An 11374-nucleotide genomic window follows, 5' to 3' on the forward strand; every position below is an offset into this window, starting at 1 on the left:
ATACATTACATCCTGTCGAGCTGATGGACAGTAGTTTAAGAAACACTCTCTTAGAGGAGCATACACATCATATCACAACATCACCTTTCTTCTACCCTTAAAAGAATCAAAGTATTTGCATGACAACATAGGAAAATATCATTGCCTTTGAATGTACTTTAACATAGAGGAATAAATTTACACGTCTCTGAAATGTATCAGTGGTGTGCTTATCCGTCCAGATTTAGCGATGGTGATTTTGCTGGAGGATGCTGTATGTTTTCAACATGTTGGTTAAAGGTGCTTTGTTTGTGTTGCATCTTAGACCATGTTCTAGTCGCAATAGGATTATTTGATGTTTCTGGTTGTGGCATTGTTCTGACTTGACATCTGTTTCATCGTAATGTTGTGTCATTTTGTGCTCATACTTGATACAATTTTGGTTCTGGGCATATGTTGATGGTTTCTGCTGGATTCCATGTGCCATCAGTTGGGTATTTTTCTCGAGCCTTCTGTCTGATGTTCAGGTTGAGTAATTCACCACCCCTTTGCTGGTCATAGGCATCTTCCATCTTCCCCTGTTCTTCGAGTAATGTATCATGTACTCCTGGGAGTATCAACAAGTGATGACTGGGGAGTTTTGTCTGAACTTGTCTGTCAAATAGTAATTCGGAATTGGTTCTGCAGTATGAAGTTCGCAAGTCCTGAAAGGATTTATGTATTCATTTCAAACAGTGTTGTGCAGCCTGTTGGCTGATGATTTTCATTGCAGGGTTAGGTGATCCTCTCCCAGTGTAAGTATAGGATTTCTGATAGTGCTCCTTGTGGTCTGTGGTCCTCATCTTTGTCTTTATGATATCACGGATGATGGCAAGGACCGGTCATTGCACACCATGGTGCCTGCGATTACTGGAACTGTGGCATCCACAATTTAAAATATCTGGGCTGATCAAAGTAAATTTTTGCAGCAACACTTGAATGTAATGGGTCCCAGAGATGGAATCTCTGAGTCATTGTACGAGGGGAGTTTGGCATCGGTTGGTCAAATCATCACTTGTCACTTCTGTGGATACATAAATTTCAGTGTGGGAAGTAGAAAAATGTTTGTGTGTGCACCAGCACTTTTAGAGTTAATTTGAGTTGCAGTACCTTTAGTGGCCACAGCTTTAGCTGACCATAGGATACTGCTTGACTGTCATGGTGGCGCTTTTGAGCTCTTTCTGATTTTTCGTGGTTTAAGTACAAGCTCCAACCACAAAGCAGTGATTTCAGTGGGAAAATGGCTGCAGACTTCAAAAATGAAAGTAAACAGTGAATAACATCTTATTTTACATAAAGTTATGCTGTGGGCATATAATCTGGATGGTGGCAAAGACTTCTATTTTATTATTATTTTTCCATGGGATGTGGGTGTTGCTGGCTAGGCCAGCAAGTTATTGCCCTCCCTAATTGCTCTTGAGAAGGTGGTAGTGAGCCACCTTCTTGAACCGCTGCAATTCTGTTGGCACCACTGTGATGTTCACCATGTTGAATGCCTACTCATTTTGATTGTTGATGTTCTGGTCATCCTCATCATCTGACCGTATAGCTTGGCTAGACATTTTGTGGATCTTGACTTAACACTGTTTGGTACTCACTCTTTGTTGTCCAGAATGCTGCCCCTGTCGTCCTCTAGTTGTGGCTTCTTATGACATTGAGTCTCTTGTTCCAGCCTTTGTTTTCTGCATTGGTGCTTCCAATGTCCTCTGGTGCCACATGCTTTGCATACAGCATTAAAAACTGGGCAATTTCTAGGTGCATGTATGAGGCTGCATCACCCGCGTTGCTAACTAGGTTTGCCTGCTTTGGTTACTGTGCCAATAGTGGACAGATTATGCACAGCTTGTAGACTCTGTCTACCCATTAGTATGATTTTGTACTTGTGTCTGCTTTGTAGTAGTTCTTCAGCTTTTGGGTTGGTCCAAGAAGTCTTTATGGGATGCTTCCACTGGTTAGATGCTATCATGAGATTGAATATTCTGTTGGCTAGCTGTGCTGCTGTGAAGTCACAGTCATGCCGTTTGTCTCTGCATATACTTATGATTTGATCCATGGTCTCTGTTGATTGATGCCTGAAAGACATGAATTCCAGACAGTGTATTCTAAAGTTGGGTTTCACTCGTAATTGATCTTCAAGTGTTGACCATATTTTGTCTGAATTTTTCAGATGATCGTCAGGCAGACCTGACCTGTTCAGACAGTGAAGACCTTCATTTCCTATAGCAATTTTAGTTTTAATAGCTTGTTTACCTGGTTCAGAAATATCGAGGTCTAGAAAATCTAGCTCAATGCGTTGGCGGAACAAAGCAATTCAGATAGGATATCCATTCCCTTCCAACTGAGTGTTAGAAATTTTATGGTCACTGCTTTTTGCAGGATTTTTAATGCTAGCTGAAGCTTCTGGCAGCTATTTAGATTTCCACCAGCACTTTTGAGTTAATTCAAGTTGCAGTACCTTTAGTGGCCACTGCTTTAGCTGATGATAGGATATTGCTTGACTGTCATGGTGGTGCTTTTGAGCTCTTTCTGATTTTTCCTGGTTTAACTCTAAGCTCTACCCACAAAGCAGTGATTTCAATGGGAAAATGGCTGCCGACTTCAAAACTGAAAGCAGTGAAAAATATCTTATTTTACAGGCTTCCTCTAGATGCTAGGAGCTGTTAGGATTGGGTTTTCCTTTTCAGCCCAGTCTGCACTATTTAACTTCAGAAGTAATAAATTCTCCTGTCTGTGGAGTTCTACTTAAAGTGAGAGCATCTGCAGTCTGCTGTTTAATTTCTGTTTGTGCTTAAACTTTACAGCAGTCAGAATTTTACTAATTCAGCTCTCCCAGATTTCAACAATCTTACTAGGTTGCCTGCTGCCTGGAGTGAGGTGCGATCCCAGAACAAAGGTACAGTGCATTATGTGTAGAATTCCTACAGAGCTGCAAAAGCACTTATGCATGTTGAGGCTTGATGGTTGTTTCACTTGCCTGCCTTGAAGGTGAATCTTAGAAAATGCGAAAGAAAGAACTACCTGGGGAGCATTCTGAGATTGTGGCATTGTTTCCTTCAAACAAAAAAGAATATAGACAACAAAGGACAAAAGGCCAGAAAGACTGGGCAACAAAATCAGCTAATTCATCCTTGCACACACTGTGGAAAGCCATGCCAATCTGCAATCGGGTTCCACAGCCACATTAGAACACACAATTACTCTACACTCACAAAAAACGACCATCTTTGATCACAAAGGTAAACCAACAATGACAATCTGAACCCCAAGGGTTAAGTTGCAAGGAGAGATTACATAAACTAGTGTTGTATTCTCTGGAATTTAGAAGTTTAGGGGGTGAGTTGATTGAAATGTTCAAAACAGAATGGGATCAGGTGGAATTGACTGAAAGAAACAATTTCCGTTGGCCGGTGAGACTATGGCTAGAAGCATCGTCTACAGAGGCAGACCTTTCAGGAGTGAACTTAGGAAATATGTCTACACACAAAGGATGGCAGAAGTTTGAAACACTCTTCCTGAAATGTCATATCAAATTATAATTAAAAATGTTTGGCACTGAGTAGTAAGGGACATCAAGACAGAAGGCAGGGTGGTAAATATGTTGCATTGGTACTTAAAAGTATTGTCTGTACATGAAAAAACATGGTTTTACCCCTGAAATTTCCCATATAGCAAATTCAAACTTCATGCTGTACCATGGAGGAGGATCCAACTGGAAACCAAAAGGTTAACTTTATGCATTTTCACTCTTAATGCAGAGCTTCCCCCATCTGGAATGTATATTGGAAATTTAGATGCATGGACGGTGAATTTAGATGCATGTCAGGAAGGCAGACTTGTGAACCTGTCCTTCAAGTGTTTTTCTTTAAGGAGGCAGGAAAGTTACCACTTGAATCATGCTGGATTGTTACCACATGCCTCCAGTGGTCATATGAGTAAGTAGCCTGAGCAAACTCTCTGTTGTCATATGGTGCAGGAATTCCTAAGGGGATTGTTGAATAGAAAGTACAGACACAAATAGAGGAACCTGTACTCTACTGTATTACAAATACTACAATAAATCTTTGCGATGAATTACTACACAACAGGCCTTCAACTTAAGACCTTGTTTAATGTCACATGACCATGAAGTGAATAGAATACTGTCCGAGTGATTTAATACTACTGATTGCAACTGCTATACCTCATATAACTTCGATACTTCAATGTCTTATTACACTTTAGATCATTTGCTGTCATGGAGTAAAATATCATATTGTTTTATGCTATAGATATACTGCAGCACTTCTCATATGGGTACAAAGCCTTTTCACTTGGAAACTGTTTGTTCTCTTTATCTTAATGGTAATAGCAGAATCTGTATTGTATAATTTTAATTTCTATTAAAGAGTTGTGCTTATTTTAATTGAATCAGAATCACCAGTTTTATTGCTATTTGGCTCAGTAAAGGATTTCTTTCTAAAATGATGACAAACAGTTCATTGGGCTAAATGGTGTATTACAAAATGCGTAAAGCACACATTTTTCAATCCATTTGAACAATGATGTTGTGACCACAGTATTACTTACAATGTAAACCTTTGTCAATTTATGTCACACTACCAATTCAGGGGCAGTGAGTAAACACTGTAGTTAAACTTTTGAACTAGATATAACCCCAATGTAACTGTTAGCATCTTCTTTCATGAACAGTGAGTGTTATAGTGCAGAAAGCCAGTTGGTGAAGGATATAACTGAGTCAATCTTCACAAACTATTATGAGCATTTATTTACACAGCTAAGATTACAAGTAAGCACCTGTTAAACCCAACATCCACAGTTTAAATCAGTGCCTATTTATAAGGATACAATTGAATCCCCAATTAATGCCCACCACCTGCCTACAATTCAACACAATTAACATACAAGTAACAGAAGGTAACAGTTCTCAGAATGAATAAAAACGTATTTCTGACAACTGTTTTAGGCAGTATCTGCTAAATATACCCACCTGTACGACATCAAGTAGATAGATTTGCAGGAAGAATCCTATTGTGCTTCTAATCATCTCATATGGAGCACCTCCAATTGCAAAGCACAATTTGTTGCATACGGTTAATTTTCCTGTTACTTTGGCCTAAAGCAGACAGATTTCATTATTATCATTATTGCTATTACTACCTTTTGAAACAACAGAAACAGTACTATTGTTATAAAGGAAATACATCAATATTGTTATCAATTTATCAACTAAAACAGTACTATTGTTATAAAGGATATACATTGGTGACTTGATAGAAGTTTTCAAAATCATGAGGGGTCTGGACAGAGTAGATAGGGAGAAGCTGTTCCCGCTCGTAAACAGATAGAGAACCAGACAGCACAGTTATAAAGTGTTTTGCAAATGAAGCAAATGTGAGGTGAGAAAAAACTTTTTCACACAGTGAGTAATTAGGGTTTAGAATGTACTGTCTGGAAGTTCGGTGGAGGCAGGTTCAATTGAGACTTTCAAGAGGGCATTGGATGATTATCTAAATAGAAACAATGTGCAAGATTATTGGGAAAAGGCAGGAGATTGGCACTAAGTTAAAATGCTCAGAGAGCCAGTGCACACATGATGGGCTGAATGGCCTCCTTCTACACTGTAACAATTCTGTGATTCTGTGACATCAATGGCTCAGTGTGAAAATTAACTGCATTTTTTAGCATTAAATCAGAGAGACCAGTTTCAGTCCCAATTTGTGCTAACTAAGCTTATCCCAGCAGGGCTGATAGAGGGGCAAGAGCTCTAAATGTCCTTAGTACCCATGGACTACACCTGGAAGTACAACCATGCACCAATAGAGGACAGACAACCACCAACAAACACCGTCCTCCCTCCAACACACTCTCAAGGCCAAATGACCTGTCAACACATGATGGTCAGGCATTTTTACCTGTGAGGAACAGTCTACTGATGCACAGCTGGCTTTAGTCAGCCCACAGGAAGGGGAAAGGAGGAACTGTTAGATAAGAATCAGAAATAGAGACGAATGAAAAAAATTATTTATTCAAAATTGGCCACAAGATGGGTCAACTCCATCGATCCAAGGCAATGAAACAACGTAATCAATAAAATGACATTCTCTTTGTTGATTTGTTATCAACAGCTCCTGTCCAAAACAGCACAAAAACTGAGCTCAGTAATCCAGCTGACATAAAGGTATTTTTGACTGTTATACTCATGAGCAGAAAACACTGGAAGCAGCACAATGTTGATGGAAGGGTAAAATGATAACAGGAATTGAAGCTATGTGTCATTGTGTAATGTACAATGTCTCAGCTTCTATGCCAAAGAGGAAGTCTCAACATCAGGTCATATATTTAAAAGTATCAATTGATTATTTACATTATCACTTTTAGTCAGTGCAGCAAAGTGTAAGGTTGTGAAACTTGATGGTACTGCGATGGGTTTACAGGCTTAAAATGGATGCCTAAGAGTCCCCATGTATATAGAGGCATGTGCAAATTTGCTGCTTAATACCAGTTTCAGGCACCTTTGCCAAATTGGACAGACCACTCCGCATACTGTGGTCAGCTTCTTCAGGCATTCAGCAACCAAAACACAGTCTTAAGGGAGGAGGGAGAGGTAGAAAGATGGGGGAATTTAGGGAGAGAATTCCAGAGTTTAGGGCTGAGACAATTAATGCACAGCTGCCAAAGGTAGGGCTATGGAGATCAGGGATGTGTAAGAGGCCAGAATTAGAGGAGTGCAGAGTGCTCTGGTGGTCGGTTGTCAGGCTGGAGAGGGTTAAATATGGATTCCAGCCATGGAGAGATTTGAAAACCAGGATGAGAATTTTGAAATCCAAACGTTGCCAGACTGGGAGCCAGCCTAGGCCAGCCAGCACATGGGGTGATGGGTGAACAGGAGTTGGTGCGAGTTGGGAAACAAGCAGCAGAGGTTTAGAAGAACTGAAGCACAGCTGTGAGATACAATAACACACATATAAAAGCAAAATACGGCGAATGCTGGAAATCTGAAACAAAATTGGCCGCAAGATGGGTCAACTCCATCGACCCCAGGCAGTGAAACAATGTAATGAATAAAATGATATTCCCTTTGCAGATTCGTTACCAACGGTTCTTCTCTTCTGAAGAAGTCATATGGACTCTAAATCTCAACTCTGTCTTTCTCTCCACAGATGCTGTCAGACCTGCTGAGTTTTTCCAACAATAACATAAATGCTCGGAGGGGGAGGTAGCAGGAGTAGGGGAGAGGGAAGTGAATTCCCTTATCTTGCCAGCACGACCTGCCACCTGCCAGCTGGGCAAGTTGGCATTTATCCTCTCTGATCAGGAAGATGGCTGACTTAACAGTCGATAGGTATTTCTCAGCCTCACTGGACCACAGACGTGCCCGCTGAAAAAATGATTCCGAATCTATATTGACAATGGATCGGCTCAGAGCTGCCTGCACAGATTTGCTGCGGTGCGGTCTGTTTACACATTCATTTGGAGTAGTGCAACTCTGCCTCGGGAGCTCAACAAGGCACAGGCTGCACCATGTTATAGGAGGTCTCAGCAAAGGCATTGCAGGAATAAAACAGAATTATTAAATGCTACTCCCAGATGGTACGTGTGAGGAAATACTGGCTTAGTATCCAGATAATTGAGTTTTTTTGAGAATTGATGAAGATTTCATCCCTCTGCCCGTTCACCAACGCTCAGAGACGTGCTCAGTTCCACAGGAGAGTGAAGTACTGTCATTATAAAGTTGATCTCTCCGTTCTGAAGAGTACTTGTTAAGCAAGATGCAAGTATTTGATCTGTTTCTTGCCTTTCAAGAGTTAACATAATTATCCTTCCCCCTCCGATTCTCCAGTGTTTGACGACAGAAAAGGTACTTTCGTGATTTGTTGTTCTCTCAAAAAGTAGCGGCTACAATAACAATGGATTGGAAATTATCCAACATTATGCCAGCCCCCGTTGTGATGTGTAAGGGAGAATCTTTCGGATTAAAATCGAAAGCGGCACTCAATGCTTTCTAACACAGAATCAAACACAACAAATCCGATCAATCATTAATATTCTTGGAGATGCTTAATTTCAATCCCTGATATCAGTGCAGAATCAGGGGGGCGCGTTTTACTGACAGAACTCTGGAGGGCTGACCTTTCAGAATTATACAAATATTTACCTTTTCCGATTGCGGACTGGCCTCACAGCTGACATGTTTTACTAGTAGGTATTTTGAACCTTCAGGCGCATTTTCCTCTCCGTGACTCATTTCAGTTCCCGGACTGCAATCAGTGGCTCTGTGCCACTGCCCCACTCTGCTCGGCATCCCCGCCTCTTCAACTCAGGCTGCAGGCATCCGGCAAGATCCAGAACACTGCAGCTGGATACGCACTGTCCAGCTATTAAAGTAAGCACGGTCCGCCTATAATACTCACTGACCACTATTGTAGTAAGCACTGACCATCTATAATAATCACTAAACCCCATTGCAGTAAATACTGTCCGTCTATAATACTCACTGTTCCCCTATTACAGTAAACACTATCCTTCTATAATATTCACTAACCCCATTACAGTAAACACTGTCGGGTCATAATACTCACTATTCCCATTACAGTACACACTGTCCGTCTATAATACTGGCAATCCACCTATTACAGTAAATACTGTCCATCTATAATACACACTGTCGCCCTGCTACAGTTAACACTGTCCTTCTATAATACTCACTGTCACCCTATGACAGTAAACACTGCCCGCCTATAATACTCACTGTCCCCCTATGGCAGCAAACACTGCCTGTCTATAATACTCACTGTCCCCCTGTGATAGCAAACGCTGCAGGTCTATAATACTCACTGTCCCCTTATGACAGTAAACACTGCCTGTCTATAAACCTCAAAGTCCCCTATGACAGTAAACACTGCCTGTCTATAATACTCACTGTCCCCCATGACAGGAAACACTGTCCATCTATAATACTCACTGTCCCCCTATGACAGTAAACACTGCCTGTCTATAATACTCACTGTCCCCCTATGACAGCAAACGCTGCCTGTCTATAATACTCAGTGTCCCCCTATGACAGCAAACACTGCTCGTCTATAATACTCACTGTCCCCCTATGACAGCAAACACTGCCCGTCAATAAGACTCACTGCCCATCATGACAGGAAACACTGCCTGTCTATAATATTCACTGTCCCCCTATGACAGCAAACACTGCCTGTCTATAATACTCACTGTCCCCCTATGACAGCAAACGCTGCCTGTCTATAATACAGACTGTCCCCCATGACAGTAAACACTGCCAGTCTATAATAATCACTGTCCCCCTATGACAGTAAACACTGCCCATCTATAATACTCACTGTCCCCCTATGACAATAAACAATGTCTGTCTATAATACTCACTGTCCCCCTATGACAGTAAAGACTGCCTGTCTATAATACTCACTGTCCCCCTATGACAGTAAACACTGCCCGTCTATAATACTCACTGTCCCCCTATGAAAGTAAAGACTGCCTGTCTATAATATTCACTGCCCAACATGACAGGAAAAACAGTCCATCTAGTATACTCACTGTCCCCATGACAGTAAACACTGCCTGTCTATAATACTCACTGACCCCCTATGACAGCAAACGCTGCTCATCCAAAATAGTCACTGTCCCCCTATGACAGCAAACGCTGCCTGTCTATAATACTCAGTGTCCCCCTATGACAGCAAACACTGCTCATCTATAATACTCACTGTCCCCCTATGACAGCAAACACTGCACGTCTATAATACTCACTGCCCCCCATGACAGGAAACACTGCCTGTCTATAATATTCACTGTCCCCCTATGACAGCAAACACTGCCTGTCTATAATACTAACTGTCCCCCTATGAAAGCAAACACTGCCTGCCGATAATACTCACTGTCCCCCTATGACAGCAAACACTGCCTGTCTATAATACTCACTGCCCCCTATGACAGTAAACACTGTCTGTCTATAATACTCGCTGTGCCCCTATGACAGTAAAGACTGCCTGTCTATAATACTCACTGTCCCCCTATTACAGTAAACACTGCCCGTCTATAATACTCAATGTCCCCCTATGACAGTAAAGACTGCCTGTCTATAATACTCACTGCCCTCCAGGACAGGAAAAACTGTCCATCTAGTATACTCACTGTCCCCATGACGGTAAACACTGCCTGTCTATAATACTCACTGTCCCCCTATGACAGCAAATGCTGCTCGTCCAAAATACTCACTGTCCCCCAAGACAGCAAACGCTGCCTGTCTATAATACTCAGTGTCCCCCTATGACAGCAAACACTGCTCGTCTATAATACTCACTGTCCCCCTATGACAGCAAACACTGCCCGTCAATAAGACTCACTGCCCATCATGACAGGAAACACTGCCTGTCTATAATACTCACTGTCCCCCTATGACAGCAAACACTGCCTGTCTATAATACTCACTGTCCCCCTATGACAGCAAACACTGCCTGTCTATAATACTAAATGTCCCCCTATGACAGCAAACACTGCCTGTCTATAATACTCACTGACCCCCTATGACAGCAAACGCTGCCTGTCTATAATACTCACTGTCCCCCTATGATAGGAAAGACTGCCTGTCTATAACACTCACTGCCCTCAATGACAGGAAAAACTGTCCATCTAGTATACTCACTTTCCCCTATGACAGTAAACACCGCCTGGCTATAGTACTCACTGTCCCCCTATGACAGCAAACGCTGCTCGTCCAAAATACTCACTGTCCCCCAATGACAGCAAACGCTGCCTGTCTATAATACTCACTGTCCACCTATGACAGCAAATACTGCTCGTCTATAATACTGGCTGTCCCCCTATGACAGCAAACACTGCCAGTCTAAAATACTCATTGTCCCCCTATGACAGCAAACACTGCCTGTCTATAATACTCACTGTCCACCTATGACAGCAAACACTGCCTGTCTATAATACTCACTGTCCCCCTAAAACAGCAAACACTGCCTGTCTATAATACTCACTGCCCCCCTATGACAGTAAACACAGACTGTCTATAATACTCGCTGTCCCCCTATGACAGCAAACGCAGCCTGTCTATAATACTCACTGTCCCCCTATGACAGTAAAGACTGCCTGTCTATAATACTCACTGTCCCCCTATGACAGTAAACACTGCCCGTCTATAATACTCACTGACCCCATGACAGGAAACACTGCCTGTCTATAATACTCACTGTCCCTCTATGACAGCAAACACTGCCTGTCTATAATACTCACTGTCCCCCTATGTCAGCAAACATGCTCGTCGATAATACTCACTGTCCCCCTATGACAGCAAACGCTGCCTGTCTATAATACTCACTGT

At 41.9% G+C, this 11374-nt stretch overlaps 1 protein-coding gene across 2 annotated transcripts in view; it reads right to left on the bottom strand.

Annotated features, from left to right (window-relative positions):
- The window catches only part of mfsd2b (major facilitator superfamily domain containing 2B), a 123208-nt gene extending 118098 nt beyond the window's left edge, over window positions 1-5110 (bottom strand). For both annotated transcript variants that reach the window (XM_041188298.1, XM_041188297.1), the window contains exon 1: window positions 5006-5110. In XM_041188298.1, coding sequence (XP_041044232.1) covers window positions 5006-5062 — 57 coding nt within the window. In that variant the 5' untranslated portion in view covers window positions 5063-5110. The remainder of the gene's footprint in view (window positions 1-5005) is intronic.
- Window positions 5111-11374: the final 6264 nt, after the last annotated feature.

The sequence above is a fragment of the Carcharodon carcharias genome, chromosome 5 (genome assembly GCF_017639515.1).
Source record: "Carcharodon carcharias isolate sCarCar2 chromosome 5, sCarCar2.pri, whole genome shotgun sequence".
NCBI classification, from domain to species: Eukaryota; Metazoa; Chordata; class Chondrichthyes; order Lamniformes; family Lamnidae; genus Carcharodon; species Carcharodon carcharias.